This window comes from Buteo buteo, chromosome 2, assembly GCF_964188355.1.
Source record: "Buteo buteo chromosome 2, bButBut1.hap1.1, whole genome shotgun sequence".
Taxonomy (NCBI): Eukaryota; Metazoa; Chordata; class Aves; order Accipitriformes; family Accipitridae; genus Buteo; species Buteo buteo.
In genome coordinates, this window is record NC_134172.1 from 56049126 (window position 1) to 56068836 (window position 19711).

The 19711-nt window shown below is 43.6% G+C and overlaps 1 protein-coding gene across 10 annotated transcripts in view; it reads left to right on the plus strand.

Annotated features, from left to right (window-relative positions):
* Nucleotides 1-53: 53 nt before the first annotated feature.
* The window catches only part of ZDHHC3 (zDHHC palmitoyltransferase 3), a 36091-nt gene continuing 16433 nt past the window's right edge, over nt 54-19711 (plus strand). For 2 of the 10 annotated variants that reach the window (XM_075055411.1, XM_075055492.1), the window contains exons 1-4: nt 60-287; nt 1547-1875; nt 13939-14268; nt 16966-17090. In XM_075055411.1, the coding sequence (XP_074911512.1) occupies nt 13963-14268; nt 16966-17090 (431 nt within the window). In that variant the 5' untranslated portion in view covers nt 60-287; nt 1547-1875; nt 13939-13962. The other 8 variants (XM_075055421.1, XM_075055448.1, XM_075055431.1 and 5 more) reach the window with 8 other exon arrangements.

Consider the following 19711-nt stretch of genomic DNA (forward strand, 5'->3'; position numbering starts at 1 on the left):
CGCACTGCCCCGCCCGCAGGCGCCCGAGGCGGGAAAGCCCCTGGGTGGCCTCAGCCGCCGTTCCGCTCGCCGAGCGAGTAGTGGATGTCGGGGTCTCCCTCTTCTCACAGGCCAAGTGGGGTGTGACAGCAGTTAAACTTCCCACGGAAGGCTTTCACAGGGAGCAGGCGCGGCGCTCCAAGTGCCCGCGAAGCGCCCCACGTCCCGAAAAACGTCTCTTCCAAGAAGCTGACGCTCCTGGTAGACCAAAGGGGCAGTGCCCGGCTCTCTGCCTGCCCTGCGCCAAGGTAAAAGCTCCTGAAGGAGGCTGTCGAAATACCCAGTGCTCGGGAAGGGCTCGCGCAGTGATGAGGAAGAAAAATGAGGAAATGCAGAGGTTTTTTTACCTCTGAGAAAGGTCCGAGCAAGATGTAGTGCATGGGGCAGGTTGTGCAGGAGCGGAGAAGATACCCCAATGCTCTCATTAGGAGAGTGCTGTTGGTCCTGTGCCAGATATCCCTGGGAAAGTAGCATGGGAAATGTAATTAAAAACTCATGCTATATATTAAAGCAGTAATTAAGATTTTTTTTGACAGCCTTAAAGGAAAGTTTTGTAACGAGTGGTTCATGCTGTAAGTTTCACACTTTTTTTGCACAGCTCCTGTGTATAATTTTCAAATTATTTTAAAAGTTGCTGTCTGGCTTCAGGCTGATGCTTGCTTGGGTGAGATTGACCCATGGTTTATGAGGGTTCCACAGCACACTGCCAGAGTTCACCTGGTGAACTGCTTCTCAGCAGGGAGAGCCAGTGGTGGAGCCTGACTGAGTTCGGAGCTGAGGTTTGGGTAGCTCACTCGGAGGAGGTGAGCAGGGCCAGGCTGTCGTCCTGGGCCAGGGGAGTGCCAGGCAAAGGCAGTGCCCGTGCAGAAAAGGGGCCTGGTTTGTATGTTCTCCCTAAATGGCATCTGCCAGTGCTGCCGTCCAGCACAGATGTACCCTTCATCTGACCCTGCAGCGTGGTTTTTGTGTCCTCACATTCCACACAGTAAGAAGAAATCAGAAACTCCCTTGTAGAAGTGAATTCCTGATAGGAAAAAAAAAAAAGGGTTAATGCAGGGGCACCCTATGATTCCCACTGAGAGCACGGGGAGATGATATTCTGGCTCCTGGTCCTGCCTGTCTCACTCAGGGTTTAACCCACAGCAGCTAACGGCTCCAGCTGCAAGGAAAGAGCGATTTTTTTACACCCCCCCCCCCCCGCCCCCCATTTTCCCCCCTCTGCCATCCCAGCCTGGTGTCTACCTAACATGAGCCAAACTCTTGCACAGTCCAGGGGCTCAGCTAGCAAATCCTGTTTACATGCAGACAGCAGTTTTCCACAGGCTGGGGAAGCCCGGGTCTGGCTCGTTTTTCCTCTGGGAGGGCAGAAGGCATCCCCCTCGCTCTGAAGAACGCTTCCTAGGGCATTCAAATTCTCCACGCGAGGCAACCATGAAGCTTATCAGACAAAAAGGATGCCAGTTGTGGTTGTGTGTTGGGGTTTTTTTTGTTGTTTTTTTTTAACAAGGACAAAGCAATGTCTTTTCCTCTAACCTCGTTATGGCAAACGGATGACATGCGTTGGCTGAAATAAAACCAGCCCGAGGGAACCACCTGGAATGCAAAAATTTGCACCGCATGATTAATGCCTGGCGAGGCCTTCAGCGCTGGAAGCAGCGGCCGGAGACGAAGAGTGTCAAGTGAACTTTGCTGCCGCTCTCTCTGCCAGCGACACCTGCAGCGATACGCTCCGTCCTCCTGCATGCCGTCGGATTTTGGATACATGCACACCAAAAATACCCGAACTTGTCTGGGGCGCTGAGGCACGCAGCCTCTTCCCCATGTTTAAAAAAAAAGGTAAATTTTTTTCCTCACAAACCCCGCATTTCCGCACCCCCCTCCCTCGCCCGAGAACGTCAATGCGCACTAGGCACAGGCACGCCCCGGCTACACGGGGCCCGGCGGCTGGGCCGAGCCCCGCCGGTGCCCGCCCGCGGGCCGGGCCGGGTCGGCGGCTGCGTTGCCTCCCGCCGCCGCTCGCTTCCTGGTTCCTCCCGGCGGCCGCCCCACCTCCTCGCCGAGCCAGCGTAAGGGGCGGCGAGGGAGAGAGGGAGGGAGGGAGCGCGGGTTGGGGGGGGCGACTGCGCCGCTGCCGCGCGCGGGCTCGGCGGGGCGGATGGGGCGCGGCGCGGGGCAGCCTCGGCCGGCGCGGCGCTGCGCGGCGGCGTTGGCGGCGTGCGCTCGCGCGCGCGGCGTGGGGGCGGCGGGGCGCGCGCCGGACCGGCGGCGGCCTGTGGGGTAGGTGGTGCGACCGACGGCGGCGGGGAAGGGGACGGACGGACCCACCGACCGACCGACGGCGCGGGCAGGTGTGCGCTGGCAGACGGGGGGGCGGGAGCGGGCCGCCGTCGTTCGCCAGAGAGGAGCGGCCATCCCGTCGCCGGGGCTGAGGCGGGGGCCGCGCCTGCCGCCTGCGCCGTGCGACCAACCGCCTCCCACCCCCAACCCTGCGGGGCCCTGCCGGTGCCCGCTCCCCGCGCAGCCGTGCGGGAGCCGGGAGAGGCGGGGGGAGGGGGGTGTTGTTGGCGCGGCCGGCCAAGGACCGGTCGGTGCCCCGCTTCCCTCCGCCGGGGCCCCGGCAGGCACTGGGCGTGCTGGTCGGTGGGTCGCGTCCGGCAGCGGCGTCTCCTGGAGCTGTCGGCATCGGTCGGAAAAGGGGAGGTGGGCTGCCGCTCGCCCCTCGCCGCCTGCTGATCCGCTGTGCTTCCAGTGCTGGGTTTAAATACTGCAAGGCTAAGTACGTTAAATAATACCGGGCTAAAGACGTGATTTGGGTCTGCTCCGGGGGCCGTTCAGAGCAGCGTAATGTCCCCTTCGGCAGGAAATTCAAACTGGGAGCCTCCAGCCATTCCGCTGGGGTCTTGGGAGTCTGTTGCTGGATTGTGGTGACGAACCGGGGGTCCTGTAATCTCTTAATGCGTTGCAGTGATGAAATGCGCCCTTCGGCGAGCAGCTGGACAGTGGAGCGGACCCTCTCGCTTCAGAGGTGGCCGCGGTCACCCGGCGTTTGACTGCGGCTGTCCCATGGCACCGTCGGGCTGTTGCGACTTCAGCATCGGGAGTAATCTGTGTTGAAACCATGGCGCTGTACTGTGGCGGGTTTAGTTGGAATGGATGGTGAGTTATATGTTAGTAGGAAGTAAGCTGGACTGTTTTTAAACGGCAGCTTCTAAGTATTACTGGAGTACTTCTGAAAAGTGATTTTTAAGACAAAGCAAGAGCTCACGGTGGCTCATTAGAAAACAATCTTCTGGAAAACATGGGCTCGGGGGAGGAGGAGGCAGCAGTCTGGTTTGTGATGTGCTCTCCCCCTGCCTGCGTGCCAGTGAGGGATGCCAGGTGGACACCAGAGCTCGTTTAGATCTCCTTCCTTTGATCCTGATTCAGAAAAGATAAATGATGTTTTTCGGCATGCAAGAGAGAGATTGTGTGCCAGCCCCCTGACACAGCAAAGGTGTGCGATGTCAGATCGGTAGGAAAGGAGCCCAAATTCGGGTGGTCCTTCTGATACAGCGGAATCTCGGAGAAGGGGCTGGCAAGGGTGCAGTGAGTGACTGTCTCTGATGCCTGGTGGTGTAGATAGCAAGGCTTTAGTGAGTATTGTAGTTTTCTTTGCTTAGTGAAAGCAACAGATAAGTCCTTTGTATAGTGTCATAGGTGTTTCAGTGATAAGACTCATTATAAGGGGAGCCACACATTAATTCATACATCTTTAGAAAGGCAGCCCCACATGCAATAAAGATCCGGTCCTTCAAACACTACAACTCTGTCAGATAGCTCTTAGTGCTGTCTCACTGATGCAATAGTATTTGTCATACCAGTGGGAGCTGCTTGTGGTAGTAAGTTGTGTCTGACTGAATGCTCATTGAGAGTTAGAAGGAGCGACCCAAAGTTCTATGTGGTTATAGGTTTATAAAAGGACAAATGTAAGGTCTGCCTAAAAGCTAAAATATTTGTCGCAACATTTTACATCTATTGGGTATTTTTTGTGTATGTTTCTGCTTCCTTTTTAGTTTTCATTTTAGGTGGTGTAGTTACAGGCATAGTGTGTATTTCAGTTTGAAATTGCTTGTTTGTAGACAAAAATGTAAAAATGTAGTTTAATCCAACTGTTGGGAGCAGGTTGCAAGAAGATGAATGCTTAATTCCTCAGCAGATGCAGGTCTGCTGTGCCCAAGTAGTTATGTGTCTCTCCTGGGCAGTTTTCTTTGTGTCAGCAAAGAGGAGCAACTGATAGTCTTTGGTAGTATGTGTGTAGCCTGGGCACTGGTAACTCAGCTTTGGTGAATCTCTTCTATCTAAGGTGAATTTACTTTTCTTGATGGGTGGGTTGCTGTGCATCTCCAGTAGAACAGGAGCTAACCATGTTGCATAGTCAATGCAGTTTAAACCAATGTGTTGCGTTATTTCAGGGAAGTGTGCTTGTGGAGCCATGAAGCTTGCTCCTGCAGATATTTCCCATACATCTATAATGGGATATCTCTCCTGTAGAGGAGACTTACACCCACAGTGGTGTCAGTCTGAAAACGGCTTGGCTGTAGCTCAGCCAGTCTCTGCAGATGTTAATTGACTGAGCTTATGGTTTTCCCTGGTCCCTCTACGGTGTAGACGTGATCTTTTTCTTAGGGCGATGTTCTGGAATAGTTTTTCTGCCTTCCTGAGAGAAGACAGCAGGTAGTGTAAAACATGACGAGACAGAAAAGCTTGTTGTCAGTTTTTATTTTCCCTCTCCTGTGCTTAGCTGGTTGAAGCAAACCAGATGTGAACGATGGTACCAGGAACATCGTATTTGACTTGTGCATGTAACTAATCTGAAACTTAAGGTTGCATTAAAGAAAATGAGAAGCTAAAGCTTTCCTGTTTAGAGCTGCGTATTTCCTGGGTTGTGCAGACAATAAGAAAAAAGATAGCCTGTAACTTGACTGGAACTGCAGTGCAGCAAGTCTGCCAGTAACACTTTACACATCGTCCTTTTGAGAGGGAGTCCAAAAGAGCGAGCCAGCTTGCCTCTGCAGGCTGTGGGTGTGAAAGACCTCCTCATACAGCAGTAGTTCCCAGCTGCTGAGGTGCAAGGTGTTACAGGCAAGGTGCAGCTAGGTGCTGGCTCTTACTCCACAGGAGCACTGCCATCTTAACTCCTTTCACCTGCTTCTGGCTGTGCCCCCAGGATTGGGCGGGTGCTTGGGAGTGCTTCGGGAGACTGGAGAGAGATTTATCTCGGCTTATAGCCCTGTATCTCTGCACCCCACCAGGTTACAAGGTGACCATACGGAACTGGTACTGTTAAAGGAGAAGGAATAGGAGTGCAAGGAGGAAAAAAAATTTAAAAGCAGAGGATAGGGATGGGAAAGTAGGGAAATGAGAAGGAAGGCTAGAGCACAGCTGGAAAAATGTTGGGATTCACTGTTCTAGGAGCTGTAATAGCAAGCAAGACAAGGACACAGAAAACTCAGTGTTAATGCCCTTGGACAACAGAGGAATGTTGAATGGGAGGAAACGCAAGGCCCTTGTTGATGTTTTTTGCTGCTAAGCTGGTGGTGGATGGCGTGTTTCTGAAGTTCAGCTTTGAGTTTTGCAATAATGCAGAACTGACAGGGGTGACCAATCATAAAGGTGGTGTGGCATGCAGAAGTTAAAACAAATGGGCTCAAGTTGAAACAGTAACAGTGAATAAAGGTAGTGCGAAGTACTATGCTATTTAAGGAAAAAAAACAACACTGAAACATACAGTCCTAGTGGGAAGGCAGTAGTACCATACCATATATACAGAGAGGGCTATAGCAGGTGATAAAGGGAGATAGTAATGCGATACACATCTTTGTTCTTTACAATAACTACTTGAATTACTGATGTCTGATATAGCAAAGAATAGATAAGCAATATATTGTGGATTGCAGTTAGTCTGGTCTCCAACTCTGTGTTTTGAAGGATAACAGAATTAATGTTTACGCACAGAAACCATATTTTTTTATGGAGATGGGGATCCCTTGTGCTTGCTAGTGCAACGGTGAGCAAAACAAGAAGTACTTAGTTTGCCAACACATGAGTTCTTTACTACATTTCAAAAGCTTTAACACACAGCAGCTTTGAACGTGCAGGTTTTTCCAGTCCTTTGAAGTAGCAGCATAGGCTTCTTCTAGGCTAACTCTTAACATCACAAAGATGGATCATGACTTCAGGCCTTTTCAGGATAGAGGTGATAAATTTTTGGTCCCTGTTATATTAATGTGGTATTTTAATGTATGCCCTATGTATTCTCTGTATTTGGTCTACATATCTGCTTAGCTGTAGTATTTGGATTTAAAATCTAAATGCCTTACAGCCTTCGTACCTGTATCTTCCCTACACCTATATGGTAGGGAAGAATTGTAGACTACAAGTGCGGGAAAAAAATACGGAGAGACTGAGTGACTTGTTCATGCTTGTGAAGGGGGGGCTGTAGCAGAAGTGGGTGAGAACCAAATCCTGGGTTAGACCATCTGAGCAAAAAGGTATGTCTGATAGTTAAAGTGCTCTTTCTGCCTTGAAAGGTAATATTCAGAATACTTTTTTAGACTAGGATGGTTCTGCCAGCTTCTTATTATGATCAAAACTGTAAAGCTGCAACTCTTATGCTTCTCTGGAAAATACATTCCTTATGCCATGAAAGCAGTGTAGTTTTCAAAATAGATGCTAAATATAATACCAGTTGTATAGACAAACCTTCCCCCTTAATTTTTTGTCTTTCCTTTTTTTTTTTTTTTTTCCTAAATGTTGATACAGGGCAAATTAAGAATTTACATTCCCTTAATCCAGTGGCTTGCTGTTTTAAGTCCTGACTCAGCATCAAAATTGCAAAGCTGTCTAGAAGACTGGGGCAACTTCTCCTGTTTTGTCTCTCATAAGGCTGGCTGTTCAGGATAACTCCAGTGCTGTGGGAAAGCATGACATGACACCCCCATTGGTTGTTTTCTGTTTCCCAGTGCAGTCCCTTCTGCAAGACTGCTCTTTCCTTCTGATACTTAGTCCAGATAGGTGGCAATGCCACAAAGCTGATTTGTATTTACATGTTCAGGATTAACATTTCTCTTTTTACATAGGTTAAGTAGCTTGTGTGTATTTAGTCTATTGAGAAACTGTAAGATTGAAGTGACAGAATTTCTCTGTCGCCCCTCTGATAGTTAAAAAGTTACCATAAGTTATTTTGTAATGGTTCATACTTAATAACAGTTTTATAAAGTGCCTTCCATCTCTGATCAAAAGCTTATTAAGATCACTAACTTTGTGATCGACCAAGTCAGATCCAAGTCTGACCGCAATCTCTGTTGCCCTTGTGCCCTGTTCCTAGATGTTGCCCCCATTTTGTCATTCATCCATAGTGGACCAGTGTTTACGTACCTTGGACAGTAACTTCATTGTCTTTGTCTTCTCTCCTTTGCTCAGGCTAGCAGCTGACAGGCCATGTAGGTGGGGGTGCCATCACTTAACAGATAACTCAGGCTCTTAGGTCAGTCTTTATTGCATTATAATTTATTTATACAATACATATCCATTAGTTAAACAGAAATGTTACAGACATTAACCAGGAAGCTGTTACCATCTGTCCTGAGAGATTGTGTACCACAAACATTAGGATAGGAAAAACCCCATGTTTTTAATTGAGAAAACTTGGCCTTATTTTCCTTACAGTTCTACTAATGGAATTCCTGTGGCACTGTTGAGGTTGCTTTTTTGTTTAAACTGATGTAAATGAGAGGAGAACTGTGGGGTTTGTGCCTTATGTGGTTGCATCTCCCTTGAGCCTGTCACTCTCAGCCTGATCCAGGCCCTCAGGATGGAGTTTCTAAATCTGACAGATGTCTTTGAGGTAGTTTCCACCTCCCCCTGCTCTCCTTGGGGAGAAGTTCCCTCTACGTATTCATACTCACGTTCAAAAATATTCTTCAGAAATGCACCACTTCAATTGACTCTTCTCCTCTAATAAAGATTATAAAAGTATGATTTTAGTGTGATCCATTTTTACTAAGGTCTTGTTTACGCATGGCCTCTTCAAAACAATAAATAAAAATAAAAAATAATACATTATGATTCATCAAAATAGTTAATGATGTAAACAGTTTTCTCAACTGTGACTATAAAGCAGCATTGTAATATAGCCACTTACTCCCTTTGTGTATAGAATAATGTTATAACTGGGTTACCATCTGGTTTGTGTGCGCTCTTTCCAAGGCAGGTAATCCAAGCCTGTGCATTTAGCCTCAGAAAACACATATTTGTTTTAAGCCTTGTAATTTTTTTTTAAGATTATTTTAAATGGATTTAATATAATTCACTTAATGATTTCTTTATGCCGTTTTTCTTCAGTATGGGATCTGAAACTGTTGAAATTGCATGACTTCAGTAGCCAAAGGTTTCAGGGGAATCAGAGAAGTTTGTGATACTAAAAGCAAATCCATAGCTGGTAATGTACTACTTACGTTGAAACTGTACTCCTTAACGTGGCCTGAATTTCCAGAAGAAAAATGAAAATTTATTTATGCTAGGCATAATCCTGTTACCTGCTCCTGGGGGGCTGGAGTAGGGCTAGCAGTACTGGCTTTGCCCTGTGATATTTTGATCTGAGTCATTGGGTGTCCCGTCAGCACAGTGTTAAGCTCCATGCCTGATCCTTCCCTATTGCTTTTGCCATTTTAACCCAAGAGAAGTAGTTTTTGACCTGTTTGGGGTTTTGGATTTGGGTTAGGTTTGTTTTGTTTGTTCATTTGGGTCTTTTTTAACCATGTGTGGAGTCCTGAAAATATTCCAATGGAAGTACAGCTCTCTATAGCAAATTTAAGTCTGCTAATAATAGGCTTGCTTTTTTTAGCAGTCTTTCACAGACCTGTTGGAAATGTCCCACTGACCCTCCGAGTTTTGTAAACCAGGGGTTCGAAACTGCCATGTTGATGGATATCTGGATGCATCTGCAGGAGACTGCCAAAAATTCTCAGCATAGCTGGACTGTTTTGTTACACTCCTGCTGATCAGATAAAGCTTTTTAGGCCTTGCAGGAGCCATTAGGAAAAAATATATGAATACTAATATTGCCTTATTTTCCCTGCTAGAACTTGCTTTGGTAAGTTTTGACAGGCTTCTTGTTAGATTGGGCTGTATGAAAGTGTGGCAGGAGAAGCATAGGTAAATACCCTGTTAGTTAGAAAACACACTTTCTCTCATTTCTGTTGCAAAGGAAGATTAAATATGCAGTGTTTTAATCAAGACAGTTTTATGTACAGAAAAATGAAACAAACTTCAAAATGACCTCTCTTGCAGTTCCTATCGATTTGAAGTTTGTTGGTTTTATTTAAAGGGACATCCTGTCCTGTGGATCTAGCTCGCCTAGTTTAGCTGTCATGAATATAACATGACTGGTTATGTATGTTTGTTTCCTTTTTATGATAGTAAAAGTTAACTTCAGTGTTGTTTGTCAGGTCTCAAAATACTGTCAATGAAGTCTGTCTCATAAAAGCTATTCTGAAGAATCTCTTTAAAGTATATAAAACCCCAAACTGAAAACGTCAAAAAATGCCTGTGATCTGCCCTGGTCTCACTCTTTTTTTTTTTTTCTTTTTTTTTTTTTCTTTTCTTTTTTCCTCTGATTGTTTTCCTGTAATTGGCAGAACTTGAAATTCACTTAGTTCATATGACAAAATGTAACCTCTTCCCAAACTTTAATGTTAATAGACTTCCGATAGAGGAAATGGTTGCAATGTGCATAATAGTACTGTAGTTTTGCAAGTCATACCCATGTGCTTGACTTTACTTGCATGAGTAATTGCATGAAAATCAGCAGGTTGACGATGGCATTAAGCTTGGTTTAAGTTTTGTAACATCAGAACCTCAGTTAGCTTTCATGTACGCATTGGGTGAGGGCCCACATCATTCATTAGTTCATTCTTAATGCGTTCTTTGGCAGTCACAGGCCATTAAAAAATAGATCTTTTACATGGCTTATGGCAGGTCAAAAGACAGTTATTTAGTTTATATAGGGTGTAATAGCATATTTTAAGTGTCCATTGTAGCAGGAAGTGGATTTTAATGTGTTTTATTTGCATTTCTAATGTGTATATCACATGTTTTTTTTATTATTCCTGTAATGCCAAATGCCTTCCAGATAAAAAAGAAGAAAAAGTCTTTGCTCTGACATGTCGTTAACCTAAATTGATGCATGTGTTGTCATTGTATCTCACACTTACCTAGTGGCCTCTCTTGTAGCCTGACACTGTGATTAAGTTCTTAAGCCCTTTGCCTTCATTGTTTACATATTGTTTGCTCCAGAGCAGGAGGAACTGACATATTCCATCTGTGTGTTATAAATTAAGTTCATATGTGGCATGATTGAAGGCCAGACCAGTTAGGGCAAGTTACTGCTTCCTCCCCCCACAATCTTTTTTTTTTTTTTTTTTTTTAATTGTTTGTATGAAAATACCAGGTTGGACAACACAAACAAAAACAGATGTTTGTGTATGTTAAGAACTGGGAATTAAAAAAAACCCAAAACCTAACCAAGTTGTGTAGAAGAGAGGCTGAGACACTATGCTGCAGTAACTTGACTCTTAAGATAATGTACACTAAAACACACACGTATTTCTCAAATAATGAACGATGTTTATGTACTGATTACTGATTTTTTCATTTTGTTGTCTGATGATGCCTCTAAAGCAAGCATTAAATAACAAAGGGCATTAAATAACAAATTTGTCCTCCAGCCAGAAGTCAGAATTGGAGGCCTGTGCTCTATCCTCTTAACTGCTTCCTTACTGCACTGCAGAAACGAGTCCTCAGACTTTCAGGCTGAGGTGTCTCAAGGCTCCTTCCAGTTTCTCCTTAGACAGTTACACAGCAATAGGTTTGTGGGTTTTTTTCCTCCCTCCAATTCAGCTCAATAATCTTTCTGAGAGAGAGCTGTAGAACTCTTACTAGAGTGGAACCACTTCCTGCATTTGCAAGAGAGATTAATTTTTATTTGACTGCTGAAGTGTGCTGTTCAGGACTAAACCCACAGTTTAATCACTATGTATTTGTCTAGCTTTCAGTCAGTCTCTACTAATACTGGCCTTAAGGTGACTTGTCAAACTAATTCCTCTGTTAAATAGGAGTTTGCTTTTCCTGTGATCATTTCATTCCTTTGCTTTGGGAAACAAAACCTCAGGGTGAGGGTGGAGAAAGGCTCAGAGTCTAGGCAAAAAATCCTGAAAGTCTGTGTTCAGGACTATACCAGCTTGTTACTGCACCTGATGTGTCAAGTCGAAGACTTCCGTTTGAAAATCAAACACCTAAATTACTGTTTTCTTTCATATTTTTTAATGCAATGATGTTACTGTCAAATAAATAGTGTTGCCAGGCATGAGTCTTTAATTATGTCAGCTTTATTTTGAGCTGGCAAACCAGCATAACAATTTTAATAAGATTATTAAATAATGCAATGAAGGTTAACCTATTTCCTTGGGGGAGGGATTGAGTCTTTAAAATACTTGTTAAGTCTGTGTGAATGTGAATACCTAAGCGTCCTTAGAGAAATTGTGAAAAACTGGGGAAAAGGTATGGATTTACTAGTAGGTATAGATATATCTGAACTTAGACCACCAGATTGTTTGGGTAGTCACTGTTTCTGAAAAATTATATAGCTTGTCTCCGTAAGGATCAGGAGTCATGAGGCTAAATTATAGCTGTGGTTAAAATACAAAGTAATTATAATGTGGTATGTGAATTTTGTGATTGAGGAGAGGTTGGTTGGTTTTTTTCCTTACCAACATAAATGAGATCCACACGTGCACATTTTTAGCCTGATTTTTCTGTTCTGTGTGATGTATGTATAAGTGTAAGACTGATACACTTTACCATTAATCCATGTGACTTTCTTCAGATTCATAAAACATCTTAAACTCTCTCACCTGGCAGCATACTAAATGCTAAAACCAGAAATATAAGAAAATACCTAATTCTCCTAGTTTATTTATACCAGTTATGTTAGAAAACAAATATTGTAAACGGTCTGATTCATCCACTTCTGTGCACCTAGTAACTTTGCTCTCCTGGCTTTTGCCTCTCACTGTGGCAATAGCAGTTCCAGTCACCTCTCTTCCATGTCACTTGCACTAACATGCACAAGCTTGTCACTTATGTGCTTGGATTTAATTAATCATCCTGCTCATTAATAACCTTACTCTTTGGCTGTTGGAGACTAATTGTCCTCTTATGAATTTGGTCCTCTTGATAGTTTGCTTTCTATTTGTTATTTCATCTCCTTCCCTGTCTAGGTAGGGGCAGTAGCATCTCAGTTTAGGTCAGTGTTATGCAAAATAGAGCTTTCTCCTTGTACTCAACAGAACTTAGCCATAAAAGTTTTGAGAGAAGTTTAAGGTCCTGGGTACTTCTGTGATCCTCTCACTGTGTTTTCTGTAAAATTTATCCATTTTGTATAGGCGACAGTGGCACTTTTTTAACAATTAAACACAAAAATCACTTTAGTATGAACTTTTTTGGCAGAAAACATAATTAACAGTGAACATTGTCTCCCTTTCTCTGAATTAAAATGGAAAAATGCGTTCTATTTCTTTTTGCAAAGAAATGAGAATAATCCTTACATGTTGAAACAGGAGGCTGAACCCTTCTGTTTAGGTATATGCAATTCAGTGTATTTGGTAGCAAAATAATTGTATCCATTTTTGTAGAAGGTGGGTCTTTATGTAGGGATTGTATTGGTTTTGAGCTTTTAGAGCATTGTGCAAATACCCTGTTAAGAAGTGTCTTTGAAAGAAGTTGCTGGGTGTATAAAGAGCCGCTTTTAAAGCGCAGCATTCCAGGTGTGCTCTGACATTGAGTGGTGTGTGTTCACAGTGCAGATCGATTGCCTGCCAAAGTCTTATGAACACCTTTTTTGTTTTCTCAAATGCCTGTGTTTGGTGGGAGTTACACTGAAACTACAGTAAGTGCTGTGCATACTTGGAGTAGTACAGTAGCTCAAGATGGACCTTACCCTTTGGGTAGACAAGGTGCCTGGCAGAGACAGAGAGGACAGGGCAATGGCAGCAAGTGTCCTGTTAGTGCCATTATTACAGTGGAGTGGAGTTAGCTAGAAGTGCTAAAGGGGAGCTAAAACAAATGCCATTGAGAGATGGAGCAAAGGTGGTAGGAGAAGCATGGCAAAGCAGAAGACGTACAAGGGACATAAGGCCGAAGGAGGAGGTGAGAGTCGGATAGCTGTTGTTCAGGAAGCGCATCCTCCAGCCAAGACTAGAAATTTCTGTCAAGATCTTTGCCTGGGTTGCTTCTTCAGCAGTTCCTGTCACTGCTACTTCACAGTGGTTTGTTTTTGCAGTTACCCCAAAGCCGTGAGTCAGTGATTAAGGAGAAAGGAAACCTCTTCCACTTGCTAAGCTTCCCAGTATCTGTAGGAGAGACCCTTCCCCAGGTCTGAGACAGAAAAAAGGGACCCTGCCAGCTGTGCCACGTCTTTCCTTTTTTACTCATGTGACAGTGTCCAGTTCTTGCTTCAGTTCCTGCTGTGGCAGCTCCTGTTGGCACCTACCTGACCACTTTCTCTTCATTAAAATGCTTGTTGCCTTTCCTCTGGAGGGGTGGAGGTGGCACACAGGTGGATTTAATGTGTAATTAAGAAAGTCTTAAAAGCACTTAAAGAGTCTTCTGAGTAAGAAGTATTCTGGTAAGCACAAGAGTCTAGTTTCCAAATGCACTATTTTGTGTTTGGTTTATTTATCTTTTTTGCTTTTTCAACTCACTTTCTGCAGTTTGGAGTTTCCCACGTGATCCCCATGCCATTATGCGAACAGAGGTCTACATGTCTTGCAAAGCAGTGATCACTGTTTCTGACTCTTTCAGGTGCAAGTATGGACATAATAGCCTATGATGATTACTCCAGTCCACCGCTTCAGAGATATTGAAAGGAAACCTGAATACCTCCAGCCAGAAAAGTGTGTTCCACCTCCTAGCCGTGCTTCCCTGGAAACAATGTGGTTTATTCGAGATGGCTGTGGTATTGCATGTGCTGTCGTTACCTGGATGCTGGTGTTCTATGCGGACTTTGTAGTCCTTCTTGTCATGCTAGTTCCATCAAGAGATTATGTTTATAGTGTCATCAATGGCACACTGTTCAACACCTTGGCTTTCCTCGCTTTGGCTTCACATTTTCGTGCTATGCTGACAGATCCAGTAAGTATATCTCTGTATGTCTCGGAAAGAAACAGGCGGTGTTTTTCTTGTCTGCTAGATGTTGGGTAACTCAGTTGCTGAGTGAGTGACAGATTTAAATAACTTTTGTGTGTCAGCCTGCTGAGTGAGAGTGCTGATGTGGTATGCTAATTTCTCATCCCACTCAAGTCAGATGCAAAGTCAAGGACCCAGCTTTAGGTTCCCATTGTGTGAGCAGCTCTTCTTTTTGCACTGGGAAGGGGAGCATTTCTCTCTGACGCTGTTTTCTCCCCAGTGGCAGATCTCGTGTTTGTGGCCTGTTGTGTCTTGACAAACAGGAAAGCTGGAAAAGCTGGTTTTGGTTGTCTGCCTTGGCAAGTATTGCTTCAGCAGAGTGGGGCAGAACATGTGTTGTTTTGAAAATCCATGTTACCATCTCTCATATTAGTGATTTAGTTGAGTTTATTGAACCATGCTGAAATAAATACTATGTGAGCTTGCTAAGAGCTGACAGTTCTTAGGCAGGTGGGTAGCATCAGAGTTGTAAGACCCCCTTGTATGTCTCTGTAAGACATTGCTTTATGAGAGATCTGGTCTGCTGCTTTCTTGTCTTTCAGCTAGTGAGAAGGTAGAGTTTAGTACCATGATGCTTATTCTGAGTGAAGTGTGATGGTGTATCTTGTTTATTAACGTCTAGACAGTAGAATCAGTTCAAAACCCCTACTCCACTAGTCAGTGGAAGGAAAAACAAGCTTAGACTCACTCCTCTTGACCCCTTCCTCCTGAGTGTTCTTGTTGCTACTGGGAATGGTGGTATGCCTCTGATACTCTATTCCTTCCCAATGTAATTTCCTACTTGAAACCTTGTTAGGTGCCATTAAAAATTCAGTGTAATCTTTGTTTCTTAGTTTCCAGCTCTCCCAGAGGCCACAGCACTGCAGAAATGGCTTGATTTGGGGTAATTTCACAGTTTATGGTAAAGACTGATGCATTGCACACTACTGCTGCTGGGCAGAACTGTAAGCAGTAGCTGAGGCTCTGAAACTTACAGCTGGTGGACTTGGGAATACAGGGTTGCAGCAATTTGTTATATAGTTGATATCCTAGGGGTTTTCATTGTTGCTGCTGTTAATTATTGTATGCTGTGTGGCTTTAATGCCTCGGGACCTTCAGGTCACTGGAATTATTTTGCAGAGTTAGCAGGGACTCATTTGAAACAAAAGCTGTTTTCTGAAGCAGACTGGGCAAGCAGAGTTGGAGAAGCAGATACAATCTCTATGCAGAGTAATTGGGAAAGGATACATTAATTCCTAGCACATGGTGGGATTTTTGTGTGTCGATGGTGAGAGCCAGTCCGAATTTTTTGTTCTATTCTTTGTAGAGCTTTTTATGAGGAAATCAGCTAAACAAATGGAGGAGGGGAGATAAAGTGAGGGGATGCAGCAACATCTGGCAGACAGTGTGAGTCAGGGATGAAGGAGGCTGCCAGTATATGGGGAAACAGGGACACATCTAGGATCAGAATGAAACAGAAAGCACTGCTGAGGCAAACAAACAGGAATTCTTGTTATAAATAAATGAACACCTGAATTCTTCAGAATTGGTAATGTGTGTCATGCTTTTCAGGAGCTGCTTCCTGTGGATTCTTGCCAAAAACATTCCTAAGGTTTTGAGCTTTGCTGTGTACTAAAGAGAGAGAACATCAGTTGTAGCATTTTGTGGAAATTGGTCTTGGTAATTTTTAAATTGATCAGGCCTATTGGGAGGTTTTTGTGGAAAAACCCAAAGACTGCTCAAGAAAGCCTTGTAGTAATGATTTAATGTGCAGTTCTCTCACTGATGTGTATTAGTCCTGTTTATTGCTGTTGGGAGGTTGTATAGATGTGTTAAAAAAACCTGTTCCGTCAGAAATCTGTTAAAATGTTACAGCCCTGCTTTTATTTCAGTATAAAAGCCGTAGATCCGCAGAGGTGCATTTATGCCAATGTACCAGCACCGATTTAATACAGTATATTTCATGACCTTTGGTTTTCGGTTTTGTTTGGGTTTTTTTGAGCCCTAGAAGGGCTAGAAACTGTTGAACTCAAGAGTCCTGCAGCAGCAATACATTACCTGTTTAAAGACATGAATTTTAAAGTGGCAATTGCACAACTAAGAAAGTTTTGCCTAGTCTTATTCAGGTGGGAGGTTTCTTAGTGTTCACTGTTTGAATGTTAAACCCTAATACAAATAACAAATACGCAATGGAAGCATAGCTATAAATACATGAGGCGTTTACCAGCAACATAGTGTACACAGTGATACTTCGTAAGTAGCTGCTTCTACTGGAATAAAACATCTGCGGTTTCTAGTTTGTGATATGAAACACTGGCATGATAAATTTGTTGATAGATGTGAAGAGAGGGATGAGGATTCTTAAATATTGTAAGGTTACTATAGGATTACAAAAGACTGATTGTTTAAGTGAGGATTTGCTGATGTTCAGAAAAACACAAACCACCAAAATAATGTTTAAGTGTGTGGTTCCATATACTAGGACCTCATTTTAATTTCTTTTTTGAATCTTCTTGCTCTTCCCGAAACTCTGTTGATCTTAGGGAAGTTTTTATTTCTTTCTCTTCCCTCCCCTCCCATTGTTTTATGTCATCTTATTGTTCTTAGCACTTGTAATGTCCACAGGTTAATCTTCTGGTTTGGTTTTTTTTTTTTTTTCTGCAGGGTGCTGTACCCAAAGGTAATGCCACAAAGGAGTTCATTGAGAGTTTACAGCTAAAGCCAGGACAGGTGGTTTACAAGTGCCCAAAGTGTTGTAGCATCAAACCTGACAGAGCACATCACTGCAGGTAAAGTCTTTTCTGAGGATTGCCCTTTTGTCAAGACCTCAAGAATTACCCAGTGTGCTTTGATATTGGAGTCTCAGACTGGAGTGGTTAAGTTCAGAGATTGGCATCTGAATTCTGTTGTCAATAGTGCCAGGCACATTCAAGCTTCTCTGAAGAAATCTCAGGCCTTTTCTGAGAGAAGTTTTCATCTATAGCAGGCTGGGGCCACTTCTTGCGAAGTGAGAAAGACTTAAAATGAATGCCTTGACTCCAGACCTGTAATTGACATTGCTTAAATCTTCGTGTACATGTGACTTAAAAAGAGACATTATATACCAGAATGGATAGAAATCCATAAAATGTAATGTCTCTCAAAAGGTCAATGTCCTTTCTATTTTTGTTTTTATTCACAAACCCATTTGTCTAACTGTAGATTCTATTTAGAAGTTATATTTAAGTTAAAACTAAAGTTCAGGTAACCGTAAATATTTTTTAAGAGTTCTGACTTCAACATTTTCATTGAGTACTGTGACTTTGTTTTGTGCTTTGTGATAGATCAGTATGGCTACTGATCTGTCATGTTCTTTCTTTCTCCAGTGGGATAAACTTCCCTGAAGAGAGTAACGGGTAGTGAGCGTTTTAGTACTAAAAGCAGTGAGCAAAAAAAAATAACCACTTCCTAAAATTCTCTTCTGCTTTTAAAGCAAGCGAACCTGCTTTCCAAAAAAGTAGTTAATGAGTTTGCACTGGTGCCCCTTCCTTACCTACTCAAAACCCTATACATCCTGAGAGAGTTTGTATCCAGGTTACTGCTGATCATGCAGGGGTCTTATGGGGAGGGCAATATGTGGTACTGAGCTGAACAAACTTGTTCTGCTGTTTTCATTTTTCATATTTATTTTCAGAGCTTTAGTTTGCAAATGTTTTTCTTTTTTTGTTGTTTTTTTATTTTAATCAAAATCAGGAGTTGGTTTTCAGCAGGAGCAATGTGATCATGCCTATCACTTATTAATGCTACTGTAGAATGCTAGTGTAGAATCCCCTCTGACACTTCTTCAATTATGAATGAAACTTTGCATCTAAAATGCTGTCTTGCTGATGACTGGCAGTGTAGGTGAACGAGAGAGACTCTTTGGCTAAACACAAAATGTCATCTCCATTTTTTCTATGCTTTAAGATAACTTTTTTAGACATTAAGATTTGGGAAACTGATCCACTGAGTACTGATGCTGTTGAGAATCTTCAGTCAAACCTGTTTTTGTGGGGTAGAGGAATTTATTGGACTTCAACACATCAAGGTTGTGCATATGCATCAGCAGGAGATACTGCTAGCTGTATGCCTGAGGGACCAGGGTGCTTTTTGATTCATAGGCTATTTTGTGAGTCCCCCATGCCCAGCAAACTACTCCTGCCAGTGTTTGGAAGCTGCGTGGTTGAGCAGGGGGAGAGTGTCTGAGTATGGGCAATCCCTGCTGCCTATAGTTTTCAGTCTTAGTTTCTGTGTTTCCTTTTCTACCATCTAGTTTTGTGTTCTGCCTGTCATCCAGCTGCTCTTGGTCCATATGCATGGAATAAAATCTCTCAGCCTTAGCGATCTCCTTCACAGAGGTCATTTTTGGCTTGGCTGCTTCAGGTTGTCTCTCTGGGGATCTAGGATCTAGGAGCGGTTGAAGGGGTTGCTTGGGTACTTACCCGTTTCAGAGCCCAAGAGAAGCGTGTGCACATCTGCATGCAGTAAATTAGACCACAGGGAGACAGACATCCTCCTGCTTTACACCACATGCCCTGCCTCTGCCCCCCTTTTTTTTAAACCAGTAATTTATACTTGTCGTATGAAGTATGATGCTATCTGGCAGATAAATTGTTTTTACTGTGCCAGCTGATTTTAGTCCCCATGTAGCTCAAAAATCATTTCAGGCTGTTTATCCTAGCGAAACAAGGCTTTTCCTGTTTTCCACTGCACCTGGGGCTGGCAAGTAACAGGGTACCTGTGCCTGCCTGAGGAGAAGCAGCTCCTGGTCTGGCCCCATGCCAGGAGGCTGGGGGACTGCCTGACCAACCTTTCATTTAGGATCAGGGCTATAGCAACTCACTTGTTTTTCAGGCACGGCATGTATCCTTGGGGATTCCCCCCGCCCCCCCCCCCCCCCCCCCCATGTAGAGTGAGTGCGAGGCTGTTCTGACGGAGAGGTTTTCTATTATTTATTCATATGTGCTCATAAGAATGTGTTTATGGTTTTGTTTGAGTTTCCCTTAAGCATTTGGGTGTTGAAGTTTATTGTTTATATTGAGGTCAAAATATTTTTTGTTACAAGAAGAAAATTAAATTAGCAGAGCCCTCAATCCTTTCTGTTTCAGTGCTGCCAGAATTGTTCTGGAATGGCTGTTTCCTTTCTGGGTCTATTGTTTGTTTGGGGGTTTTGTGTTTTTTCATATTTGATTTCTGTGCTTGTTTGTGCAATGTGGTATCAGGAGACTGCCTTTCGTCTCCTATCATATGAGGAAGCGGCAGAGAAAAAGACTTCCTTTATTATGAGAGTTGAAGCAGTTACTGACTAAGCAAGAGAATGATGTTCAGACAAAGTAATAATCTTTTAATTATTTGACTTCTAGCCACAATATGTGTGCTGCCAAGAATTTGA